The sequence below is a fragment of the Melanerpes formicivorus genome, unplaced genomic scaffold (genome assembly GCF_026170545.1).
Source record: "Melanerpes formicivorus ecotype bairdi unplaced genomic scaffold, bMelFor1.0.p_v2 SCAF_630, whole genome shotgun sequence".
NCBI classification, from domain to species: domain Eukaryota; kingdom Metazoa; phylum Chordata; class Aves; order Piciformes; family Picidae; genus Melanerpes; species Melanerpes formicivorus.
This window is the reverse complement of record NW_027142982.1, coordinates 65,392-91,136: the sequence shown is the minus strand read 5'-3', so window position 1 is coordinate 91,136 and position 25,745 is coordinate 65,392. Positions and strand designations below refer to the sequence as shown.

The 25,745-nt window shown below is 67.1% G+C and overlaps 3 protein-coding genes across 3 annotated transcripts; 1 reads left to right on the top strand and 2 right to left on the bottom strand.

The window, feature by feature from the left end:
• Nucleotides 1-8,531: 8,531 nt before the first annotated feature.
• C1QL4 (complement C1q like 4) lies at nucleotides 8,532-11,060 on the top strand. Its single transcript, XM_068170815.1, has 2 exons — nucleotides 8,532-9,076; nucleotides 10,610-11,060. The coding sequence occupies exons 1-2, from the start codon at nucleotides 8,555-8,557 to the stop codon at nucleotides 10,787-10,789; spliced, it is 702 nt and encodes a 233-aa protein (XP_068026916.1). The 5' UTR covers nucleotides 8,532-8,554; the 3' UTR covers nucleotides 10,790-11,060.
• Nucleotides 11,061-12,259: 1,199 nt separating this feature from the next.
• PRPH (peripherin) lies at nucleotides 12,260-17,434 on the bottom strand. Its single transcript, XM_068170813.1, is given in 12 exon segments — nucleotides 12,260-12,777; nucleotides 12,864-12,928; nucleotides 13,122-13,171; nucleotides 13,544-13,713; nucleotides 13,715-13,765; nucleotides 14,613-14,738; nucleotides 15,260-15,397; nucleotides 15,399-15,419; nucleotides 15,509-15,604; nucleotides 15,866-15,926; nucleotides 16,629-16,756; nucleotides 16,758-17,434. Coding segments are annotated over 12 exon segments (1,191 nt in total). The 5' UTR covers nucleotides 16,995-17,434; the 3' UTR covers nucleotides 12,260-12,729.
• A 542-nt stretch (nucleotides 17,435-17,976) lies between these two features.
• LOC137460487 (tubulin alpha-1B chain-like) lies at nucleotides 17,977-21,683 on the bottom strand. Its single transcript, XM_068170820.1, has 4 exons — nucleotides 21,623-21,683; nucleotides 21,441-21,523; nucleotides 19,819-20,257; nucleotides 17,977-18,563 (listed from the first exon to the last, which is right to left on the bottom strand). The coding sequence occupies exons 1-4, from the start codon at nucleotides 21,681-21,683 to the stop codon at nucleotides 17,992-17,994; spliced, it is 1,155 nt and encodes a 384-aa protein (XP_068026921.1). The 3' UTR covers nucleotides 17,977-17,991.
• Between the last annotated feature and the right edge of the window lie 4,062 nt (nucleotides 21,684-25,745).

Below are 25,745 nucleotides of genomic sequence, written 5' to 3'. Positions count from 1 at the left end.
CCCCAGGGGCTCCGAACATCCCCCCCCACATCCCCTTCCCCCAGCTCAGCACCCCCCAGGGGCTCCGAACATCCCCCCCCCCCAGCTCAGCACCCTCCTGGTACCCGGCTGGGCGACGGGGGAAGATGGGGGGCTCCGAACATCCCCCCCCACATCCCCTTCCCCCAGCTCAGCACTCCCCCAGGGGCTCCGAACATCCCCCCCACATCCCCTTCCCCCAGCTCAGCACCCCCCGAGGGGCTCCGAACATTCCCCCCCCCAGCTCAGCACCCTCCTGGTACCCAGCTGGGCGAAGGGGGAAGATGGGGGGCTGCGAATATTCCCCCCCACATCATCTCCCCCCCCCCCCAGCTCAGCGCCCCCCGGGGTGCATCGCCCTCCGCACCCCACGGAGCTGAACGGGGACCCCTCCCCTCGTGCCAGGGGTTTGGGGGTGCCATGGGGCCAAGCCCTGCTTTTGGGGGGGGGGGCGTTGGGTGCCTGGGCAGCCTCCCCCACCCGGGATGCTGGCTGGGGGTTGGGGGATGCTGCAGGTCCGTGTGCGTGTCATGTCCCCCCCCCCCCGCCCCTCGCTCCGGGCTCTGCTGCCCATCAGGTCCGGGCTGACAGCCGTCCCCCCCCCACCCCCCCTCCCCGCGCTGCCCACCCCGCGCCTCGCTGCTTCCCTGACAGCAGCTCCCTGCGGACCCCCCCCCGCCCACGCTCCGCTGCCCCCGAGTCCGCGTAGGGGAGGGGGGGCGGTGGGGGGGGGGGGGGCTGTCCAGCTCCGCCAGCATTCAGCGAAGCCCGGGGGGGGCATCCGGCATGGGTGGGCAGCGCACCCCTCTCTGTACCCCCAGCGCTCCTCCCTGGACCCCCCCCCCTCAGGATCCTTTCCTAGACCCCTCCAGGATCCCAGGCTGGGGGGTGGGGGGGGCTGCGGTGCTGTGCCCCCCCCCGTCCTCCCCCCCCAACCTCAATATCAGCACAGGATCGATTTGGGGGGGCCTTGGGGGGGTCTCTCATCCCGATCGATAACCTGAAGCCTTTGGATTTGTAAATGTCAAATCCGCCTCCGGCGATCGATAGGGAGGGGCGGGGGGGGGGGTGGGGGTGGTCGGAGCCCCCCCCACTTCCACCACAGCCTCAATTTCTCCGTGGACCTTCCCCCCCCCACCCCGCAACACGCGAGGCCAAAGTGGTGCAGAGGAGCCCCCGGGGGTGCCCCAGCCCGGGAGGGTTCCCATCAAATCCCACCGACCCCCCCCCCGACCCCCTCCCCGGCCCCCCGGGAGCTCCGTGCGCGGCGTAATTGGTTCCATCGATCAGCCCCCGCCACCGGCGTGCGGGCCCCGACCGCCCGGGGACCACGGCCGGGACACGGGGGGACAGAGCCGGGACACGGGGGGACAGAGCCGGGACACGGGGGGACAGAGCTGGAGGTGTGGGGGTGAAGGAGGGTACGCAGGGAGCACCGTGGGGATGCGGGGACGGCGACTGGGGACACGCAAGGACCAAGGTGGGGACACAGAGACCCTGGCGGGGACACGGAGTGCACAGCCGGGGCCGTGCGGGGGGCACAGCTGGGCACGCGTGGGGGCAGCAGCCAGGGACACGTGGGGAGCATGGTCTGAGGCTCCCAGAGCACGAACTGTTCCCCTCTGTGTCCCACGCGTGGCCACACACAGCGCTGGGGACATGCTCTGACACGCATGAACCTGTTCCGACACGCGTGAACATGCTCTGACACGCATGATAACGGCCACGCACACAACCACAGGCTCTGACACACGTGAACATGCTCTGACACGCGTGTCCACACTCACACGCACTCGGGGACCAGGCCTGGCCCCCTTTGCGTGTCCCCCCCCCCCCCGCCCTCCCCTCCCACCCCGGTCCCGTTTACCTCCCCCTCCGCCCCCGCCCCGCCCGCCCCGCTCGGTGTCACTCCCGGTAATTGATGCGGGCGGCGGGGCCGGGGTCCCCCCGGGCTCGTCCATCACTGCCAGCTCTGCCCCCCCGGCCCCCCCCTCCGCCCCCGGCTCGGCTCTAGGTGTTGGGGGGGTTGGGGGCGGGGGGGCTGCGCATTAATCGGCGGCTGGCAGCGGCTAATTGTCTGATTTCGGAGCCTATTTGTCAGCCCCGGGCATGAGCCGCATCCGCAATGAGCCCCAGGGGGGGCCGGGGGGCACAGGGCGGGCAGGGAGGGGTTGGAGGGAGGGAGGTAAGGGAGCCCCCCCCCCCCCCCCCCCCCGGTTTACCGGCACCTCCGTGGGATGGAGGGACCCGGGGGGAGGAGGTGGCAGGGAGGTGGTTGGGGCGGGGGGAGGGTCAGGGGGTGTTGGGGGGGTGAGGAGCGTGGGCGGGGGGGGATAAATGGGACCCCTCCCCGAGCCTTGACTTCCCCCCCCGGGCTGATCCCGGGATTTCTGCGGCTGACAGCTCCCCGCATCCCTAATAAATCCTCCTGTCCAGAGGATCCATCCCGGCGGCTGCAGCCAGCGCCGTGACCGACAGCGCCGGGGGGGGGCCCGGGGGGGGGGGGGAAGGCAGAGGGAGGGGAGGCAACATCCCCACCCCCACGCCCCCCACCCCACCTCCGGGATCCCCCACCCGCCCCTTCCCCAGGACTTTCACCCCCACCCCAAAACTGAGGCAGCCCCTCCCGACCCCCCCGACCCCAGTTCATCATAGCAGGGGGGGTGCAGCTGAGACCCCCCCCCAATTTATCTCGGCAGTGGGGGGGGGGGTGCAGCTGAGACCCCCCCCCAGTTCATCACGGCCGTGGGGGGATGCAGCTGAGACCCCTCCCGATTTACCACAGCAGTGGGTGCCACACGCTGGGTGCCATGCCCAGGGCACCGTGGGCAATGAACCAGCCCCCGGGTGCCACGCAGTGGGTGCCAGGCCCCAAGCCCCAGCACGGAGCAGCACTCAAGGCCTCCAGCACCGTGACCATGCCCGCGCCGGATGTGACCTCCCCGCGGGTCCCTGTGCCGCTGTCCCTCCTCCATCCGATGGGACCTCGGCGGGAGGGGGGTGGTGGGGGTGGATGCGGATGGTGGATGTGGCATCGCCGGGCGGTGGCACTGAGCCCCCTCCACGTGCCAGCCCCGCCGGCTGCAGGCAGGGGACGCAGGGACATGGCCCTTATGCATTTATTCATGCCCTGCGCCCTGGCACCGCAGCACCGCAGCCACAGCCAACCCCCGCGGCTGGCACCGCGGCTCGCCTCCCGGCCCCCGGGCTCTGCAGCCGCCGGCTCCATGGCCACGGCCTCGTCTCGGTCCCCAGCGGGGTGCCCGGTGGCAGCGGCCCGGGCTCGGGGGTCAGCCGGGATGGGCACAGCGCGTGGCACCGGGGATGTCACCGCCGCGGTCGCTGGCACCAGCCTGGCAGCGCAGAGCAGGATGAGGCCCTGACACCTCCCCCCCCCCCTCCCCGCTTCCCCCCCGTCCCTCCCCATGTCCCCAAGGCCACTCAGCCTTGACCTTTCTCTCTGTCACTGCCTTGTCTCCCTCTGGGGTCACCCGAGACACCCTGCCCCCCTCACACACACACCCCCCCCCCGATGCCATCTACTGTCCCCACGGCCATGGCCCTGCCACCGGCCACCAGCTCCTTGCTCCCTGCTAATTAGCGCTCGGGCTTCCCCTCGCAGCTCGCCTAATTAATTGGCTGTTGCTGCTCATTAGGCTCAGCCAGGAGCCGGTGGCGGGCGGCGGGACTCCCGTGTCCCCCCCCTCGCCACGGCGGGGAGCGGCGCGGGCGACAGCCATGGTGGCACCGAGCGCCTGGCACCGTCCCCAACCGGGGGCGGGAAGACGCCGCAGCCGCCGTGATTTGTGCCCAGCCCGGGCGGTTCGGGACCCATCGATCCTCCGCCGACGGAGACATAAATCCAGCAGGAGGCTCCCGGGATCGAGCCGGAGCTGCCGGAGCTGCCAACACGGAACGGACAACCCAGGCGGGGAGGAGGGGGCACGGCGGGAGCTTGGCAACGGCTGCACCCCCCAAGGTGTGTGCGTGTGCACACGCGTGTGGCACGGGCACGGAGCGCACACAGGGCAGACAGGAGGCAGGCAGGGAGCACACACGTGGAGAGGGCACACTCACAAGGGCAGAGGGCACACACATGGGCACAGGGTACACAGGACACATGGAGAGGGCACACATGCAGAGAGCACACACACATGGGCACAGGGCACACAGAATACATGTAGAGGGCACACACGTGCAGAGGGCACACACACATGCAGAGGGCACACACACATGCAGAGGGCACACACACATGGGCACAGGGCACACACACGTGGAGAGGGCACACACACATGGGCTCAGGGCACAGAGGACATGCAGAGGGCACACACATGGGCACAGGGCACAGAGGACATGCAGAGGGCACACACATGGGCACAGGGCACACACACGTGGAGAGGGCACACACACACATGCAGAGGGCACACACATGGGCACAGGGCACACAGAATACATGTAGAGGGCACACACGTGGAGAGGGCACACACACACATGCAGAGGGCACACACATGGGCACAGGGCACACAGAATACATGTAGAGGGCACACACGTGGAGAGGGCACACACACACATGCAGAGAGCACACACACATGGGCACAGGGCACACAGAACACGTGGAGAGAGCACACACGTGGAGAGGGTACGCACGCACATGCAGAGGGCACACACATGGGCACAGGGCACACAGGACACATGCAGAGAGCACACATGTGGAGAGGGCACACACAAATGCAGAGGGCACACACACATGGGCACAGGGCACACAGGACATATGGAGAGGGCACACACATGGAGAGGGCACACACATATATGCAGAGAGCACACACATGGACACAGGGTACACACACGTGGAGAGGGCACACACACACATGCAGAGAGCACACACACATGGGCACAGGGCACACACACGTGGAGAGGGCACACACATGGGCACAGGGCACAGAGGACATGCAGAGAGCACACACACATGGGCACAGGGCACACAGAACACATGGAGAGGGCACACACGTGGAGAGGGCACACACACACGAGCACAGGGTACACACACATGGGCACAGGGCACACAGAATACATGTAGAGGGCACACACATGGGCACAGGGCACACACACGTGGAGAGGGCACACACATGGGCACAGGGCACACAGGACACATGCAGAGGGCACACACATGGGCACAGGGCACACACACATGGAGAGGGCACACACACATGGGCACAGGGTACACACACATGGGCACAGGGCACACAGAATACATGTAGAGGGCACACACATGGGCACAGGGCACACACACGTGGAGAGGGCACACACACATGGGCACAGGGCACACACACGTGGAGAGGGCACACACACACATGGGCAAAGGGCACACAGGACACATGCAGAGGGCACACACACGGGCACAGGGCACACACACATGCACTTAGCATGCAGACATGCCCAGAGCACACACACACTGCCTGTGCAGAGCAGGCACAGGCATGCTCTCAGCACATGTACGGCATGCACAGGTGTGCACAGAGCACACACACGTGCCCTTAGCATGTACACATGCTCTTAGCATGTACACATGCCCGAAGCACACACACACACATGCACAGCCCCCCCCCCCCGCCCACCCCACCCCTCACCTCCCCCCACCAGAGCCCTGAGGGCCAGCTCCTGACGCCGCAAGGACACGCGTGTGCACACCCACACGTGTGTGTGCAGAGCCCCCTCCCCGCCCCGGGGGGGAAGAACTCATCCCACACCCCCCACGGAGGCACCAGGCTGGTCCCAGGCTGGGGGCAACACCAAGGTGAAGGCAACCAGAGGCTCTGGCCTGGATTTCCCTTCTTTCCCCTTCTGGAACTGCTGGGAAGCAGGAGGAGAAAGGGGGGAGCAGGAGGGGGTAAGGGGGGAGCAGGGAGTGAGGGAGGGGAGCAGGATGGGGTGGAGGGGGGCAGAAGGGGATGAGGAGAGCAGGAGGGGATGGAGAGGGGCAGGAAGGAATGAGGGGAGCAGGGGATGATGGAGAGGAGCAGGAGGGGATGGGAAGAGCAGGAGGGAATGAGGGGAAGGAAGAATGGACAGGAGAGCTGGAAGGGATGGGGGCGAGTGGGGAGTGATGGAGGGGAGCTGGAGGGGATGGGGGTGAAGCAGGAGGGGATGTGGGGAGTGGGAAGCAGCTCTTCCTCCCCCTTCCCCCCCGCCTCTTCCACGGGAGAGCAGAGGCCGAGGCTTCGCTTTGCATAACGGAGCAAATTCAGGCAAGATCGGAAAAGATCAACCGCAAATGAGCCCCCCCGGGCCCGCGCCGGGGGCGCCGGGGCCGCAGCCGCAACCTTCCAGCGGCCCCAGCCTCGTGGGCACCTCGATAGCGGTGGAGGAGGGGACACCGAGACCCCCCACACACACACACACACGCCCCAGGATGGTGCTCCGTGCCCATCCCTGGGATTGGGAAGGAGCCCTGAACCCTGGCAGAGCTTGGACCCCCCCACAGCCGACCCCCCCAAGCCTGGGGCTCCCCAGCAGCAGCCACACACTTGGCAGGGGTCCTGGGGAGGGTCTCCCCGAGCCCACCTGGCGCCTGCATGGGGCTGAGCCCCGCGGGGCTGTGTCAACAGAGGAAGGGCGGGGGGGGGGGGCGCCTGTCCCCCCTGCACCTGCAGCCCCCTTGCTACGCAAGGCCTGGCACCCTTTGGGTGACACCCCCCCCCAGTCACAGCCCCCTACCCGACTTGCATCCAGCACCCCCAACCCCAACCCCAGCACCCTCTGCTCCCTCTGCACACTCACAGCTCTGCACCCCCAGGTTTCTGCACATCCCCCCCCCCCCCCCGCACCCTGTACAGGAACCCCACGTTCAGGGCCCCCCCTCCTAGATCTGTGCACCCCCTCCACCCTTCCCTTGCACCCCCCCTTGCACCGACCCCCCCCCCGACACCTATCTCCCTGTACCCCTCACCCCACCCCGGGCACCCCCCTCTCTCCCGTCCCTCCCCCGCCCGCCCCCGCCGTGCCCGGTGCCGTCGAGCGGGGCGGGCGGAGCGGGGCTGCGGGCGCGGCGCGGGGCGGGCGGCGGCGGACCCGGCACGTGGCTCCCGGCGCCGCGGGCGACAGGTACCGGCGGGCACCGGCGGGCACCGGGGAGGGCGGGGGGGGGGGGGTGGGGGTGGGCTGCGCCGCGGGCCGGGGGCCCTGCGCCCCCCGGAATCCCCGAGATGGGGGCGTGTGGTTGGCGGGCACGGGCGGGGGGGATGCTCCGGGAGAACGGCCCCGGGCAGCGTTGCGCGACCCCGCCGGTGCGCACCGGGAAGAGAGGGGCAGCGGCGGCGCCGGTCCCGGGGGAGGGGGCACCCGTCCCGGGGGTGCCGGTCTCGGGCAACTTGATGAGAAGTTGCCCCGCGCGTCGCGGCGGCTCCATCCCCAGCTCCTTCCCGCCTCTGTCCCGGTTCCATCTCGGCTCCGGTTACATCACCAGCTCCAGCACCGGCTCCGGTCCTGGTTGCATCATCGGCTCCAGCCCCGATTCCAACACCGGCTCCGGTTCCGGCTGCTGCAGGAGCTCCGCTCTCGACTCCCTTCTCGGCTCCGATCTCAGCCCCTTCCCCGGCTCCACTCCCGGCTCTGTCGCTGTCTCGGGTCCCGGCTCCGTTCCCGGTTCCATCGGTGGCGCCAGACTCGTCCCCTTCGCCAGAGCAAGTCCCGGCTCCATTCGTAGCTCCGGCCCCACTCCCGGTCCCATCTTCGGCTCCAGCCCTGCTGCTGTCCCCATCCCTGCCCCCAGCCCCTCTGCTTTGACCATCCCTGTCCCCATCCTCATTCCTATTCTTGTCCCCATCCTCATCTCTGTCCTCATCCTTGCTCCTGTTCCCAGCCCTGCTGCCAGCTCCATCCCAATCCCCATCTTCAGTCGTGTCCCTGTCACCGTCTCCATCGCTGTCCCTCCTCCTGTCCTCACTCCCTTCCCCACCGCCGGCTCATCCTCGTCCCTGTCCCCATCCCTTCTCCCGTTCCCATTCCCAGCCCTGCTGCCAGCTCCATCCTCATCCCTAACCCTGTTCCTGTCCCCATCCCTGCACCTACTGCCACCTCCATCTCTGTCCCCATCCCTGCTCTGGTCTCCACTCCCATCCCAGCTGCTGGCTCCATCCCTGTCCCCATTCCTGTTCCCACTCCCAGCCCTATTGCCAGCTTCATCCTTATTCACACATTCATCCTCATCCCCATCCCTGTCCCCACTGTCAGCTCCCTCCCTGTCCCCATCCCTGTTCCCATTCTCCCTGCCAGCTCCATCCCTGTCCCCACTGCCAGCTCCATCCCCGTCCCTATCCTTGTCCCCACTCCCAGCCCCACTGTCAGCTCCATCCCTACCCTCATCCCCTTTCCACCCCATCCCGGTCCCCACCGGAGCATCCGGCTCAGCGGGCGGCCGGGTGCCGTCCGCCCCGCCGGTGCCACCATCGCTGCCAAGGCCGAGGAGGACCTGCTGGCGCTGGCGGCCTCCCGGTTGAGCCGCAGGAAGCGGGTGGCCGGCGCGGCCATCGGCGTGGCCATGGTGCTGGTGCTGCTGGTGGCCATCCCGCTGCTGGTGCACAGCTCCAAGGCGGCCGCGCACTACGAGATGCTGGGCAGCTGCCGCATGGTCTGCGACCCCTACCCCGGCCCGGAGCTGCCCCCCGCCTCCCCGCCGCCCTTCCTGCCCGGTGCCAAGGGAGAGCCCGGCCGCAAAGGCCGCGCCGGTGTGAGGGGACCTCCCGGCCCCCCCGGACCGAGGGGGCCACCGGGTGAACCGGGCCGACCCGGGCCACCAGGACCACCAGGGCCGGGTCCTGGGGGTTACATCCCCTCCTTCTACAGCCCCAAAATCGCCTTCTACGCGGGGCTGCGGAAGCCCCACGAGGGCTACGAGGTTCTGCGCTTCGACGACGTGGTCACCAACGTGGGCAACTACTACGAGCCCTCGAGTGGGAAGTTCACCTGCCCCCTGCCTGGCATCTACTTCTTCACCTACCACGTCCTCATGCGCGGCGGCGACGGCACCAGCATGTGGGCAGACCTCATGAAGAACGGACAGGTACGGCCGGGACCCGCGGCGCCGGCACCCGCGGCGCCGGCACCCCCCGCGGCCGCTCCTCACCCTGTCCCCAGCGCCTCTCGACCCGCTCTCCCCAGCCGGTCCCCAGCCCTGCTTCCCCATCCCAGTTTCCCCTCCATCCCTGCTCCCCCCATCCCAGCTCCCCCCATTCCACTTCCCCTACCTTGGTGTTCCCATTTGGTTTCCTCCCATCCCGGTTTTCCCATTCTGCTTTCCCTTAGCCTCAGCTCCCCTACTCTGCCCCCCCCCCCCCCCCCCAATTCCCGATCCTCAATCCCCCATCCTCGATTCCCCTCCACTCCAGTCCCCACATTCCTGCTCTCCCACCCCAATTCCCATCCTTTTCTCCCCATTTCTCTCTCTCCATCCCATCTCCCCAATTCCTCATCCCCACCCTTCCCATCCCCATCCCCTTCCACCCCATTCCCCCTCTGAGGCCATGGTGGGGGGGTCCTGGAGGTGCTACCTCGCCCCCATCCCCACCGCCTGCCGTCACCCCAGCCCTGGGGACACCAAACCCCCCCCTCCCGGGGCTCCTGCCGCAGGGACAGTGGGGACATACTCCCCCGGGAACCCCGGGCTTGGATCCGGTGGGGAACGGGGCTGGCTGGAGGATCTGCCATCACGGGGGACAACCGGCTATGCCCCTCTCCCGGTTGGGACAGCCACCAGCACCGGTGGGGGAAGCAGGGCCAGGCTGTGCCCCTCCCCGGCCGGTCCCTTTGTCCGCCGAGGCACAGCCCGGCCTCGCCTCGGCCGCCTCCCATTTATCACGGGAGAAACGAGGATCGATCCAGAACGATCAATAACGGCTCCGCCACACCCTCCCCCCCCCCGTCCGCCGCCTCGGATCATCCCCCGGCTCCGGGGGCAGAGAGGGGGCATGGGGCAAGGGAGGGCACCGAGGTCCCGGCGCAGGGACTCCCTGATCCGGTCACCAGAGCAGGTCCTTGGGACCGAGCAGGGCCGGTGAGAGCCAGGCCCGACAGCCTGGGGGTAGGATGGTCCTAGCCTGGGGTGCTTCGGGGTGCAGGAGGGCTCTGTCCCCATCCCCTCCTGGCACCGCTGCTGGCCAGTGACGAGAGGCCAGGGGAAAAGGCGAGGGGGGGGAACACACGCACACAGCGGTCCCATCGCCCAGCTCTGATAGCCGGTGGGAGTGTGTGGGGGGTGGCCCTGTCCTGGGGGACCCCAGGGTGAGGGAAGGATCTGTCCCTGTCCCCTCCTGTCACCGCTGCTGGCCGGAGGGCGGCGGAGGGGGGGGGGACCCGCACCCAGCGGTCCCATCGCCCCAGCTCTGCCGCACGCTGCCGGCGTGACCTTGAGCGGGGACGGACGGAGGGGGTTGAGCAGGGTTGAGAGGGGGACGGGGTGGGGGGGGGGTCCAGAGCAGCTCAGCACCACCCCCCCCCCCACCACCACCACCACCGTTGCCAGCCCTGCGTGGAGGACGTGATGTGTTTGGAAGCCCGGGGGACGGGGCGGGGATCCTTGACGGCTGTGGCCCCCCAGGTGCGGGCCAGCGCCATCGCCCAGGACGCGGATCAGAACTACGACTACGCCAGCAACAGCGTCATCCTGCACCTCGACGTGGGGGACGAGGTCTTCGTCAAGCTGGACGGCGGCAAAGTCCACGGTGGCAACACCAACAAGTACAGCACCTTCTCCGGCTTCATCATCTACCCCGACTGACATCCCCCCCGCCCCCCAGCGTGGGGAGGGGGCCGCAGAGGCCGGGGAGAGCTCTCCCGGCTCCCACCGATGGGACCATTCCCCGGGAGAGCGCTGGGCACAAAGAGACCCCCGCGAAGACCTCCCCCCGCCTCTTGCACCCCTCCACTCATATAAACGTCCCCATCGGTGCCCCCCGCCCCGCATGCCAGCGCCCGCCAGAGGCGTTGCGGTGTCCCCGGTGCTGTCCCCACCCCCGGGGCACCCCCAGCTCCCGTCCCACCCTCGGGCTCCATGTGTCCGTTCGTCCCCCCCCCAATAAACACGCGGGGTTTGGGTGTGCAGCTGCTGCCTTCACCTGCCGGTGGCGGGTGACACACGGAGGGGACCCCCGTGAGGGGACCCCGCCTGCCCCAGGAGTGTGGGGCGGTCCCGGGGCTGTGCGGGGGGAGCGGAGCCGCGGGACACAGGGGTCCCCGGGGTCCCCAGCGCAGCGGCTGCAGGTCGGTGCTGCCCCCGTGTGGCCGTCGCCAGGTGACGCCGGTTCCACCGGCTGGGGCTGGGGCTGGGGCGGGCAGCCGGGGACCCACGGGAGGGGCTGGCGGGGGGGGCAGTGCTCACCCCCTACCCCGAGCCCATAGGCCCCCGGAGACCCTCCCCACGGCGCAGCATTAGCCGCTTACTCCCTGTGCAGTGTTGATGGTGTCTCCCCGTCCTGTCCCCCGGCGGGTCACGGTCCCGGTTGTCGCCGGGGGTGGCGGGGATGCGCTTGTATAGGGCAGGGAGAACCGTGGGGACCGGGCGAGCAACCCGCGAGGGGCTTCAGCATCACTCTCATGCCGCCGTCCCTTCCGCAGCTCCACGGCGGGCGCCCTGTGTCCGCACCCCGCGGGGAACGGCGCGTTCCTCGGGTACCTCCGGTACCTTCGGACCGAGCGTGGCCGGTGAGGGGGGGTCCCGCTCCCGCTCCCGCTCCCGGACCCACTCTCCCCGGCCGCGCTGACCACCTCCAACCCCTCCCGGCCCCTGGACGCGGGGCCACCGGGAGGGGTGAGAATGAGAAGGGAAACGGCGACACCGAGGCCCGAGCCGGGGCCCGGTTCCGCCATCAGCGCCGGGACCGGCACCGGCCACCGGTTCAGAAACGCCGCCGTGGCACCGGGCCGCCCAGAACCGACCAATCAGCGGCCGCAGCGGCGCAAGTGTCCTCCTGCGATTGGCTCAAGGCCCAGCCCGTTGGCTGGGGGTCAGCCTATCAGCGCGGCGGAGGGGAGCGGCTGACCGTAGGGAGGGAGCGAAGGGGAGAGCGCCCTCGCGTGGGAGACTCTGGGACAGCAGCGGTCCCGCGGCGCTCCGCAATCCGCTCCGCTGGGTCTGGATCGGTCCCATGGGCCTGGCCCCCGTGAGGGGCTACCCCTGCAGCCCCCCACCTAAGCTGGTTTCCTGCCCTGCCCTCCAGCTCCCCTCACACCCACGAGTAACTCAGCCCCAGCCTCTCTGCAGCCTTTATTTGCCGCTCAAGCAGGGTGGGGGCGTTGGGGGGGGATGGACACCAAAGCCCCCCAGCGGTAGGACCCTGCACCCCTTCCCACCCCCAGCTCCCTGCCCAGGGCTGGGTGAAACGAGGCCAAAGAAGGGCAGGGGGAGGGGACAGTGCCTGGGAACCACGGGAGCCAGGAACGCTCAGGGGGAGGGGAGCTGGGACCCCTCCAGCCAGGCCCCCCGAAGTCCCCAGACTGGAGCCACATTTGCTAACTCTTCAGTACAAGCGAGGCTCGGGGAGGGAGGAAGAGAAATCAGAGATAAAGAGCAGTAAACTAGGGACACACACACAAGGCACTGGGATATGCAGCAGCAAGGACAGGGATGGGGGCGGGGGGGACCCCCACACTCTGCTCCCCGTCCCACACCAGGCACAGTCAGGTCCAGCAAAGCACCTTCCTCCTCCTCTTCCTCTTCTGTCACTTCCCTGGCTCTGCTCTCTCCTTGTACGACTCAGTCACCTCTTGCTGTGGGGGGGAATATACAGGGGGTCAGCCCCATGGTGGGGGCAGCCCCCCGCAGCCCCCCAGGCAGGAGCAGCCCCCACCCTCACCTGCCCATCCCGGGTCTCAATGGTTTTGATCAGCACCATCCTCCGTGCTGGGCTCTCTGCAGGCTCTGGGGCACCAAGAGGCTGTCAGCACCCCCTGACCCCCACCCTTGGGGTGCAGGTGGGTGCGAGCCCACCCCAGGCAGAGGCAGAGGGAACCCCCTGCTCCCCCCCCCCCCCCCCCCCGACGTGGGATCTGTGCTCCAAGAGATGGAGGAAGGACCCTTGGACACAGTCAGGGACCCCCAACCTCCCCCTCACCTGAGCTTCTCATGCTGAAGGAGGTAGCAGGGTGTGGGGGGATGGTGATCCTGGGGGGGGGGAGAGAGAGGTGAGGGGGGAGGGTGGGACTGGCCCTGACCCTTCCACACCTGTCTGAGTCCAGGAGCCTTATTACAGTCACGCTGTGCCAGGCTGTGCCCGTGGGCTGCCAGGCTGGAGGGGAGAGAGCGAGGGGGAGGCAGGAGAGAAGCCAACAGCAGCCCCCCCCCCTTCCCCCCCCCACGCCTCCCCCTGGCCTTGTCCTTATCTTGGCTTCGAGAAGCTCCCGTGGGCTCTCTGCCCAGAGCTGCTCCCCAGTAACAACAGCGATGTCCCGGGGGGGGAGTGGGGGCAAGGACAAAACATTCTGCACCCTGGCAGCGAGAAGGACGTTTGGCAGCCCACCCCAGCTCCCCCCTCACCGTCCCTCCTCTCCCTCCAGCAGCTTGCGGTAGGTGGCGATCTCGATGTCCAAAGCCATCTTGACGTTGAGCAGATCCTGGTACTCCCGCAGGTGCCTTGACATCTCCTCCTTCAGCTGCTGGATCTCCTGCTCCAGCCTCCCCACCACGTCCTGGTAGCTCCCAATCTCCCTCCCCAAACTCGTCCTCCATCTCCCGCATCTGCCTCTGCAGGGCCTCGTTCTTGGGGGGGGGAGGGTTGGAGAAAGGGGGATCAGAGAATTGGGTTGGGGCTGAGCTCTCCAAGAGCATCCAACAGCAACCCAGCACCACCGTGGCCACCCAAACCCCGGCCCCAGGTGCCGTGGCCACAGGCATGGGGACTCCAGCACCTCCCTGGGCAGCCTGTGCCAGCCGCTGGCCACTCTTGCAGGAGAGAAATTGCTCCTCGTGGCCCAGCCTGAACCTCTCCTGGTGCAATTCCAGGCCCTTTCTTCTCCCTCTGTCTCCTGTTCCCTTTCCCAGCTCTCTTCTCCTGCTCCCCTTCCCAGCTCTCTCCTGTTCCCCTTCCCAGCTCTCTCCTGCTCCCTTTCCCAGCTCTCTCCTGTTCCCCTTCCCAGCTCTCTCCTGTTCCCTTTCCCAGCTCTCTCCTGTTCCCCTTCCCAGCTCTCTCCTGCTCCCTTTCCCAGCTCTCTCCTGTTCCCCTTCCCAGCTCTCTCCTGCTCCCTTTCCCAGCTCTCTCCTGTTCCCCTTCCCAGCTCTCTCCTGTTCCCTTTCCCAGCTCTCTCCTGTTCCCCTTCCCAGCTCTCTCCTGTTCCCTTTCCCAGCTCTCTTCTCCTGATCCCCTTCCCAGCTTTCTCCTGTTCCCCTTCCCAGTTCTCTCCTGTTCCCTTTCCCAGCTCTCTCCTGTTCCCCTTCCCAGCTCTCTCCTGCTCCCCTTCCCAGCTTTCTCCTGTTCCCTTTCCCAGCTCTCTCCTGTTCCCCTTCCCAGCTCTCTCCTGTTCCCTTTCCCAGCTCTCTCCTGTTCCCCTTCCCAACTCTCTCCTGTTCCCCTTCCCAGCTCTCTCCTGTTCCCCTTCCCAGCTCTCACCATGCTCTTCAGCCCATCCACCTCGCAGGTCAGGCTCTGGATCTGCCTCCTCGACTCATTCATCTCCTGCTTGGCCAACCTCAGTGCCTCGTGGTTGCGGTTTGCTGCATCTGAGAGGTCAGCAAACTGCAGAGACCAAAGGGGAAGGAGGGGGGGAGGGGGGGTCAGGGCTTCTGGAGTGCCCTGAAGCCTTGAGCAGATTGGGGTGGGGTTTTATTCACAGGGGCTCCTCTATGCCAAGGGACAGCTGGAGAGACCCCACCCCCATCACACATGCCAGCCAGGGCAGGGGCAGCAGAGGGGCACAGTCCCCGTCCCACCCCACACAGCCTGCGCCCAGGCCTCACCTACTCGCCACAGGGGCAGCCTGGGCAGGGGGCACTGCCCTGGCAGGGAAGGTGTTGGGTGCGTTCCCCTCCCCCAGCTCAACCCAAGGTGGCACCGAAGGGGAGAGGGCAGGAGCTGAGGGGGCTCCAGGTGTGTGCCACCTCCTGCCCCCTGCCCGTGCGTGCGGCGAGCTCGGCACCAGCCACGCCAAGGCACCCCAGGGTGAAACGAGGGTAGGGGCACAGGGGCGGCTAGCGGGAGGGGGGCAGGGGGACACTGGGGGCTCTCCAGAGGGGTGGCAGGGCGGGGTCCGGGGGCACCTTGGATTTGTACCAGTCCTCTGCTTCCTGCAGGTTCTTGACGGCGATGCTCTCGTACTGGGAGCGGATCTCCCGCAGCGCCGCCGTCAGCTCGGCCTTGCACACCTCCGCCGGCCCCCGCCGCCGCGCCCGGGCCGCGCACCTCCAGGTCCCGCAGCTCCTGCCGGCCACAGGGGATGATGTGACATCCCCCGGCCCCCGCCCCCAAGCCCCAACCCCCCGCCCCGGGCCCCGCTCCGGCCTCCCCACCTCCTCGTGCAGCTTCTTGAGGAAGCCGATCTCGTCCATCAGCAGCTCCACCTTGCGCTCCAGCTCCAGGCGGGACAGGGTGGCATCGTCCACGTCCTGCGGGGAGAGGCTGGGATGGGCGCTGGGGTGGCAGGGAGGGGATAGGACCCCACCCAGGACCCCCTCTCCTGGGGGCGGGACAGGATGGGCAGTGCCCGGTGTGCGCGCACAGGGCATCGCTGGGACCTTCCTTCACCCGTGGGCAGCCAGGGCAGGGACCTCGAGAAGGGTGGGGGCATCACTCGTGGGCACAGGAGGGGGACAGGGAAATGGGCACTGCATGTGGGAACACCCCCGGGCCCCCCCCGAGTCCCCCACCTTGCGGAACAGCACCAAGTTCTTCTCAGCATCCTCTCGCTTCTGTGTCTCATCCTCCAGCCTGGGGAGGAGCAGTGGGGAGAGGGGGTACAGTGTACAGCCCCCCACCCCCCAGAGTTATGCCCCCTGCTGCCTGGAGTCCTCCTGCCACGTTGCAGCCTTACAACCACCACAACGGGACGGAGGAAGAAGGGGACCCCCCCCCCCAAGCCTGAGCCACACTGCAGCCCTGGGTAGGGGCAGCCCTGGGGGGTCCCTGTCCCTGCAGCCAGGCCAGGACCAGCCCCTCCTGCAAGGCGCCCCCCAGATCCTGAGGGACTCCCTCCCCTCAGGGCTCTGTCACACTGACCCGGGGCAGGGCCAAGGCTCCACTGCAGCCTCTCAGGGCCCTCACCGGGACGTGCTGCACCCGGGGGGACTCCAACCCTCCCCAGCAGTGCTTGTCCCAGTCCACCCCTGGGGCCTGACCCTGCCAATTCCCTCCCAGTGCCCATCCTGGGCCCCCACTGCCTCAGCGCCCTGCCGCTCCCGGTGCCCGCCGGTGCTCTCTCCAGCCTCCGCTGGACGCCTCCCCGGCCTCTTCCCGCGCATCCCTCATCCCGGCACATCCCCCGGTGTCATTCCCGGTGCATGCTTCGTCCTGCTGCATCCCTCCATCCCTCATCCCGACGCATCGCCCGGTCCCCATCCCGATGCATTCCACGCCCCGGCGCATCCTCCCGTCCCCATCCCGGTGCATCCCCCGGTGCCGTCGCCCACGCACCGCCGCCGCAGAGCTGTCAGGTCGGCGGCCAGCCCGTCCCGCTCTGCCTGGAGCCGGTCCCGGTCCCGACCGAGGCGCTGCAGCCGCTCCCGCAGCCCCCGCAGCTCCCCCCGCACCAGCCCGGTAGCACCGGGCGCGGGTAGCGGCGGCGGCTCGGCCCAGAGCGGCTCGGAGGGCCCCGTTCTGCCGCTCTAGAGCCCGGACCCGCTCCAAGAAAGCGGCGAAACGATCGTTCAGCGTCGCCAGCTCCTCCCGTTCCGCGCTCCGCGCCGCCACCGCCGCCGCCACCTGGTCCGGGGCCGCGGGGCCGGGCGGGGGAGCCCCGAGGGTGCGGCGCTGCGGGGACCCGCGGCCGCCGAGGCTCATGGTGGGACCGGGAGGGCGGCGGCTGCCGGTACCGGCTGTTTATAGCGAGCGGCGACTCCGCCCCACCGGGGGGATCCAGGGTTGCGGGAGTGAGGGGAGGGGGTCTCCCGGACCCGCGAGGGGGGGGATGAGGGCTGCGGGTGCCCCTTCGAGAAGAGGGGGAGTGGGAGTGGCCTGGGACCCCCCCTCGAGGGTGCAGGCAGAGGAGCCTGGTAGCACCCGAGACAGGCGGGAGGGGATTGGGGGTCGCCAGGGGGTGCCACTTGGTCTCCCAACTGCCAGGATGCAGGAGAGGGGCTGGGGGACCCCCAGGGGGAGGGGGGAAGTCCAGGGCAGTACTGGAGGCTGTAGGCTCCCCCCCTGCCCTCAAGGAGCGTGGGAGTCCAGCCCCTCCACCAGCCTGCAGAGAGGGGCTGGGGGCTGAGCTCCCATCTCAGCGAGGGCCCCATCCTGCCCGGGGTGCTCAGCCCCATGGAGCAAGCGGGACCGGCCCTGCCCAGCCCAGCCCCCACGGAGTGGGCCCTTGTCCATCTTCCCCCCCCCCCCCCAGTATTGATGGGGCAGCCGTGACTCGGCTCTGCCGGAGCTGCCACTGCGCAGGGGCAGGGCTCTGCCCCCCCTCCCGGGCAGCGCTTACGGGAAGGGGTCAATACCCTGCCCGGCGACTGCCGGGGGTGGCTCCTCCTGCCCAGGCACCCTCCCGAGGCTCTGCAGAGCCCCACACCCAGACCAGCTCCACGCCAGGAGCGGCACCAGGCCACGTCCAGCTCCTCTGATCCAATCCTGCCCACACACCCAGCACAGGGCCAGGGTTCTGGTGGGGATCCAGCCTCCCGGGGGGGGCTGTTCTCACCCCACCGGGAACTCCGGGACCCCTGGGGACGATGGATGTGGGGGGGACAGGGACGTGTGACCCCCTGAGAAGGGGATGACCAAGCAGAGGACTGATCAATGGGACAGGGACCCCCGGGGACAATGTGGGAGGGACAGGGATGGATCAGCCCTGAAGCAGGGCATGGCCCAGCAGAGAACCAATCCATGGGACAGGGACCCCTGGGCACAATGTGGGAGGGGACAGAGACCCTGGGCACAATGTGGGAGGGACAAGGACCCTGGGCACAATGTGGGGGGGGACAGGGACCCCTGGGCACAATGTGGGAGGGACAGGGACCCTGGGCACAATGTGAGGGGGACAGGGACCCCGGGGCACAATGTGGGGGGGGGACAGGGACCCCTGGGCACAATGTTGGGGGGGGACAGGGACCCCTGGGCACAATGTGAGGGGGACAGGGACGAACCAAAGCAGAGCAGGGCATGGCCCAGCAGAGGACCAATCCATGGGGCACCAGTCCACGAACTGGATGCTACGCTTGGTCTCGATGGCGGCGATGGCGGCGTTGACGTCCTTGGGCACCACGTCGCCGCGGTACAGCAGGCAGCAGGCCATGTACTTGCCGTGGCGAGGGTCACACTTCACCATCTGGTTGGCGGGCTCGAAGCAGGCGTTGGTGATCTCCACCACCGACAGCTGCTCGTGGTAAGCCTTCTCGGCGGAGATCACCGGGGCGTGGATGTAGGAAGGACAGGTCCTGCCTGACCAACCTGATCTCCTCCTATGATCAGGTGACTGCCTGGTGGATGTGGGGCAGGCTGTTGATGTAGTCTACCTGGACCTCAGCAAGGCCTTTGACACCGTCCCCCATAGCAAACTCCTGGCCAAGCTGTCAGCCCATGGCTTGGACGGGAGCACACTGCGATGGGTTAGGAACTGGCTGGAGGGCCGAGCCCAGAGAGTGGTGGTGAATGGTGCCACATCCAGCTGGCAGCCAGGCACCAGTGGTGTGCCCCAAGGATCAGTGCTGGGCCCTGTGCTCTTTAACATCTTTCTTGATGATCTGGATGAGGGCATTGAGTCCATCATCAGTAAATTTGCTGATGACACCAAGCTGGGGGCAGGAGTTGATCTGCTGGAGGGCAGAGAGGCTCTGCAGAGGGACCTCGACAGGCTGGACAGATGGGCAGAGGCCAAGGGCAGGAGATGGAACACATCCAAGTGCCAGGTTCTGCACATTGGCCACAACAACCCCATGCAGTGCTACAGGCTGGGGTCAGAGTGGCTGGAGAGCAGCCAGGCAGAGAGGGACCTGGGGGTGCTGGTTGATGGTAGGCTGAACATGAGCCTGCAGTGTGCCCAGGCAGCCAAGAGGGCCAATGGCATCCTGGCCTGCATCAGGAACAGTGTGGCTAGCAGGAGCAGGGAGGTCATTCTGCCCCTGTATACTGCACTGGTTAGGCCACACCTTGAGTCCTGTGTCCAGTTCTGGGCCCCTCAGGTTAGGAAGGAGGTTGACTTGCTGGAACGAGTCCAGAGAAGAGCAACAAAGTTGGTGAGGGGTTTGGAACACAGCCCTGTGAGGAGAGGCTGAGGGAGCTGGGGCTGCTCAGCCTGGAGAAGAGGAGACTCAGGGGTGACCTTATCACTCTCTACAACTACCTGAAGGGAGGTTGTAGACAGGGTGATGATGGTCTCTTCTCCCAGGCACCCAGTACCAGAACAAGAGGACACAGTCTCAGGCTGCGCCAGGGGAGGTTCAGGTTGGATGTTAGGAAGAAGTTCTATACAGAAAGAGTGATTGCCCATTGGGATGGGCTGCCCGGGGAGGTGGTGGAGTCGCCGTCATTGAAGGTGTTCAGAAGGAGACTTGCTGGGGTGCTTGGTGCCATGGGTGAGCTGTTTGGGTGGGTTGGATTGGTTGATGGGTTGGACACGATGATCTTGAAGGTCTCTTCCAACCTGGTTTGGTTTATTCTAGTTTATTCTAGTAGGTGGCCAGCGGGAAGTGGATGCGGGGGTAGGGCACCAGGTTGGTCTGGAACTCCGTCAGGTCGACGTTCAGGGCCCCGTCGAAGCGCAGGGAGGCCGTGATGGAGGACACGATCTGGCTGATCAGCCGGTTGAGGTTGGTGTAGGTGGGGCGCTCGATGTCCAGGTTGCGGCGGCAGATGTCGTAGATGGCTTCGTTGTCCACCATGAAGGCGCAGTCGGAGTGCTCCAGGGTGGTGTGGGTGGTCAGGATGCAGTTGTAAGGCTCCACCACGGCCGTGGACACCTGCGGGGCTGGGTAGATGGAGAACTCCAGCTTGGACTTCTTGCCGTAGTCGACAGAGAGCCTCTCCATCAGCAGGGAGGTGAAGCCGGAGCCGGTGCCGCCCCCGAAGCTGTGGAAGACCAGGAAGCCCTGCAGCCCTGTGCACTGGTCAGCCTGCCCAGGGGGACACAAGACAACCACACACCTCAGCTCCAGCTGCTCCTCGCCTGCCCAACGCCTGCCCCAGCATCTCACACCGCTGGGGGCTCTGCCTCAGGGACGCAGGAGCCTGCCCCAGCTCTGCTGCCAGCCTCAGCACCCTGGCCAAGGGCTCGAGTGGCCCTGGGAAGAGGGGCACCGTCCCCACAGACCAGGGGACTCTCAGCCCTTTCCTTCTCCAGGGGCCATCCCCACTGTGACCCAGGCCCTGAGGAGGAAAGCTTCATGGTGCTCTACAGGAGGGTGTTGGGCCACCTCCAGCTGCCACCCTGCTGGCACTGCCTGGGCAGGAGGCTGGCAGCCATTAAGGTCTGCTGGGCACCCACATTCAGCTGCCCCCAGCTTGAGTTCAACACTCAGCTCAGCTGCTTGTAGGCGGTTGGTCAAGAAGGATCAAAGTCCAGGCCAAGGAGAAACCTCAACTGACCCTAAAAAAGGGAGGGACAAGGGGGGAGGCATCTTGAGCCCAAGCAGCAGCAGCTCCTTCCTCTTTGCGACCTCAGGAGGACGTTTGGGGCACCTCCAGCAGCAGAGCAGGAGCCCCAGAGGAGTGCAGAGCAGGTCAGCCACAGCCTCGCACCCTCAGCCCCCCCAGCAGCCTGCGGCAGGAGCCACCCAGCCCACGCAAGCCCAGGGCAGCCAGCTCAGGGCTTTGATGTGCCAGGAGCTCCTCGGGCAGCACCGGGGGCACCGCAGGCCCAGCCAGCCCCGGTGCCAGCCCCGGCGTGGGAAACAGAGGTTCAAAGGGCTCGGGCAGCCACACCAGTCCAACCAGTGCTGCACCGTGGGCCCTCAGCCCTGCCACGGAGCTTCTCACCCTGCCAGGCTTGTGCCTGGGCGCTGCTGCCCCTGGGGCAGGTGTGTTCCCCCCCCCCCCCCGCCCCATTGGCACCGGGAACAGGGCAAGCAGGTCCCTGGGCGGCTCCAGCTTAGAGTCACAGAATCAATAAGGGTGGAAAAGACCTCAGACATCATCCAGTCCAACCTGGCACCCAGCACCACCTGACTGACTCAACCACGGCTCCAAGTGCCGCCTCCAACCCCTTTTTGAGCACCTCCACGGGTGGGGACTCCACCACCTCCCTGGGCAGCACATCCCATGGCCAACAACTCTCCCTGTGAGCAACTTTCTCCTCACCGCCAGCCGGAACCTCCCCTGGCACAGCTTGAGGCTGTGGCCTCTTGTTCGGCTGCGGGTTGCCTGGGAGAAGAGACCACCCCCTTGTAGGCGGGACAAAGGACCTTGCCCCCGCCCCTGTGGGTCAGACCACGCCTCTGACCACGCCTCCTCGCCCTCTCCCTAGACGGCCACGCCCCAACCGGCCATGCCTCGATTGTGATCGGACGGCTCTAAAGTGGGCGGGGGCGAGCTCTGCGTCATGTGGTGACGTCACGAGGCCAGAATGTGAGGGGCGGGGCGACGGAGGAGGGGCGGAGGCGGCGGCGGCGGGGGGGGGGGGGGGGGGCAGGAGGAGACCGGGGGCAGGCAGAAGGGGTCCGGGGACAGCAGAGCTGGAGGGCATTAGGGGTGGGGGAGAGTCAAGGAGGTCTTAGAGGGGTCTGGGGGCGTTTACGGCTGTGGGGGTTCAGCGAGGGGCAGGAGGGATCCCTGCCCCCGCAGAGCAAGGCCGCGGCTCTGCCCTGTGAGCATCAGGGGCTGGGGGCCGGGGGTGGGTCCAGGCGTCCCTGTCCTTGTCCCCATTGCCGGTGCCGTTCCCGTGGGAAGCCCCGCGGGGCACCTGCCGCGCCGGCTCCTGCTCCCGGCCGCCGCCCGCTGCCAGCCTCCGGGGGCAGCCCCTCGGAGGAACCCCCCCCGGGGGAGGAACCCCCCCCGGGGGCAGCTCCTGTGGGGCGAGGTCACAAGGAAGCGTCTCAGAATCACCAAGGCTGGAACAGACCTCAAAGATCATCAAGTCCAACCTGTCCCCACAGACCTCATCACCGAACCATGGCACCGAGTGCCACCTCCAGTCCCCTCTTGAACACCTCCAGGGGTGGGCACTCCACCACCTCCCTGGGCAGCGCATCCCAGTGGCCAACAACTCTCTCAGTGAAGAACTTTCTCCTCACCTCCAGCCTAAACTTCCCCTGGCGCAGCTTGAGACTGTCCCCCCGCCATGGGCACCTCCTTTGTCGTCCTGTCCCCTCCTTCCCCCACTGCCTGGGCACCTCCAGTGCCCCCCATCCTCCCTGGGCATCCCTTGTGCCACCCTCCAACTCCTTGGGCACCGACAGTGTCCCCTCACTCCCTGGCATCTCTCATCTCTGTCTTCCCCTCCCTGGACATCCCCAGTGTCTTCCCACTCCCTGGGCGTCCCCAGAGTGTTTCCCCTTTCCCTGGGCATCCCACATGTCCCTCCCCCTCGTTGGGTACCCCCAGTGTCCCCCCCGCCCCGCTCCTTGGGCACATCCTCGGTGCTGCCACTCTCCCGGGGCCGGTCCGGCCCGTGCCCCACCGATATCACCAGAGCTCCACCTCTCCTCTGCCCCAGCTCTGGGGCCCCGGTGAGGGTCCGAGGGCACACTGTGGGGGGGCGGATCGGTGGGAGCGGGGGTCCCGCGGTAGCGGGGTCGCTCCCTCCTCTTCCCCGCCTCCGCCCCGCTCTTTCTCGCGGCTTTGCCGCAATGCGGAGCTGCGCCGAGCGCTGCTGCAGCCCCCTCAGCCCCCTCCCCACCGCCAGCATGGGCGCAGCCCCCTGCACCTCACCCCCCGCCAGCTGTCCTGCACCCCTGCGTGCCCCCCCAAGCCACCCTGTGGCTCCCGCAGTGCCCGGGAGGGAGCGGGGAGCTGGGAGGGGCACGGAGCACCCGGGCTGCGGGGACACCGCTGCTTACCCCCCATCACGGGGGTCGGAGGGGGTCCCTCGCCCACTCCCCCGGGGTGGATGCAGGGTCGGGCGCGGCAGGGACCGAGTGTTACCCCCTCAGCCGTGCCCCACCGCGCACACACAGAGCCCCCCCGCGAAGGGCCACCCCGAGCTAGCCGGGGGAGGGGACGACGGAGCTTTCCCGGTGCCCTCCCCGCCATCGCCACCCCGGGGCCTCATCCTGCCCCGCCGCCCCGGTGAGGAGCAGCCCCCGCCCCGTCTCTCCGGTTCAGTGAACCCGTCACATCGGTGGTGGCGGGGGACGGACACTCGAACGGACAGACAGACAGAGCCTGGAGCTGGCATGTCGGGAACGGAGCCTAAAAATAGCAGCAGACGGTGCCCGGGACACCAAACTCGCCCCCACCCCCTCCCACCGGGAGCCACGGCAGCCCCCGGCCCCCTAATCCCCCGTGTCCCAGACGTGGGGTGTGAGGTCACCAGTGGGAGACCCCCAGCCCCAGTTCAGGCCCAGACTGGTGGGACTGGACACCTCGATGTGCTGCACCAGGGCGGAGCCCCCCCCGGAGATGCCCAGGTCCCCCCTACCCCCCCCGGGTAGGGGCATCCCTGGGCAGGGCTGGGGGCTCTGCAAGGCCGCGGGGAACCCAGGAAGGACCTGGGGCGGGGGGGGGGGGGGGGTGGAGTTGGGGCCTGGTAGTGCCGATGAGGCGAACATGGCCGGGGGGGGGCGGACACACAGCAACCGTCACCAGGAGCCGCGGCGTTGCTACCAACAATCAACAGAGCAAAGGCTGCGGGGGAAACGCCGGGGGGGTGCAGCTGGGAGCCGGGCCAGCCCCCTCCCCCCCCCCCCCATCCCCCGCCCCACCCGGCAAGGAGAGGGGTTGGACATCAGGGGGGGCTTTGGGGATGGCGCCCACCCCATGCCCCCACAAAAGCACAGCCCGGCAGGGCAGGGGGGGACCGACCCCCGGTCCCATCTCTCCGCATAATTCCAACCCCCCCCCCCCACCCACTCCCCACCCATGTCAGGCCCCGGGATGGATGCTGGGGAAGGGGAATGAGATGGGGGGGGGGGGGGCGGAGGGCTCCCAGCCTGTCTCCTAGCAACTGCTCTCCTGGCAACCCTGCAGCACGGCCGTTGCCAGGCAGGGGTCGGCAGGGGGGCGAGTGGCTTCCCATACCTAACGAGATGGGAAGGGGATGGAGGCGGGGGGGGGGGAGCACCTTGGCACCTAATGCCCCTCAGGCCTCCACTCTGAGTCACCCTGGGGGGGGGATGGGGTGTGGAGCTGAGCCGCCCAGCCCCCCAAAGAGCACCACCGAAGCGGTTTGCAGCTCAGCAGCAGCAGCAGCAGCTCGCTGGGTGGGAAGCAAATGGAAGCTGCATTCACCAGCAAGAGCTGCAGCTCTGCAGCGGGGTGCAGCGAAGCAGCTGCACATGCACAGGGTGGGCAACACTGCACAGCTGCTCACGGCCACAAAGCAGCAAGGAAACCCCCCCGGACCCCTTCTGGTGTCCCAAGGGGAGCGGGGGGGGGGGAAACTGCCCTGCTCTCCCCTCACACCCTCCCCTTTCTCTTGGTTCATTATGAGGAGGTTAGGATAGGATAGGAGATAGGATGGGATAGGATGGGATAGGATGGGGTGGGATAGGATAGGATGGGATAGGATGGGATAGGATAGGATGGGATAGAGGATAGGATAGGATAGGATGGGATAGGATAGGATAGGATGGGATAGGATGGGATAAGATGGGATAGGATAGGATGGGATAGAGGATAGGACAGGATAGGATAGGGGATAGGATAGGATAGGATAGGATAGGATAGGATAGGATAGGATAGCATAGGATGGGATAGGATGGGATAGGATGGGATAGGATAGGATGGGATAGAGGATAGGATAGGATAGGATGGGATAGAGGATAGGATAGGATGGGATAGGATAGGATAGGATGGGATAAGATGGGATAGAATAGGATGGGATAGAGGATGGGATAGGATAGGATGGGATAGGATGGGGTGGGATAGGATAGGATGGGATAGGATGGGATAAGATGGGATAGGATAGGATGGGATAGAGGATAGGATAGGATAGGATGGGATAGGATAAGATGGGATAGGATAGGATATAGGATAGGATAAGATGGGATAGGATAGGATGGGATAGAGGATAGGATAGGATAGGATGGGATAGGATAGGATATAGGATAGGATAGGATGGGATGGGATGGGATAGGATAGGATGGGATAGAGGATAGGATAGGATAGGATAGGATGGGATAGGATAAGATGGGATAGGATAGGATGGGATAAGATGGGATAGGATAGGGTGGGATAGAGGATAGGATAGGATGGGATAGGATGGGATAGGATGGGATAGAATAGAATAGACCAGACCAGGTTGGAAGAGACGTTCAAGATCAAGTCCAACCTATCACCCCACACCACCTAATCAACTCAACCACGGCACCAAGCACCCCATCCAATCTCCTCCTGAACACCCCCAGGGATGGGGACTCCACCACCTCCCCGGGCAGCACATCCCCACGGCCAATCACTCTCCCTAGGAAGAATTTCTTCCTCACCTCCAGCCTAAACCTCCCCTGG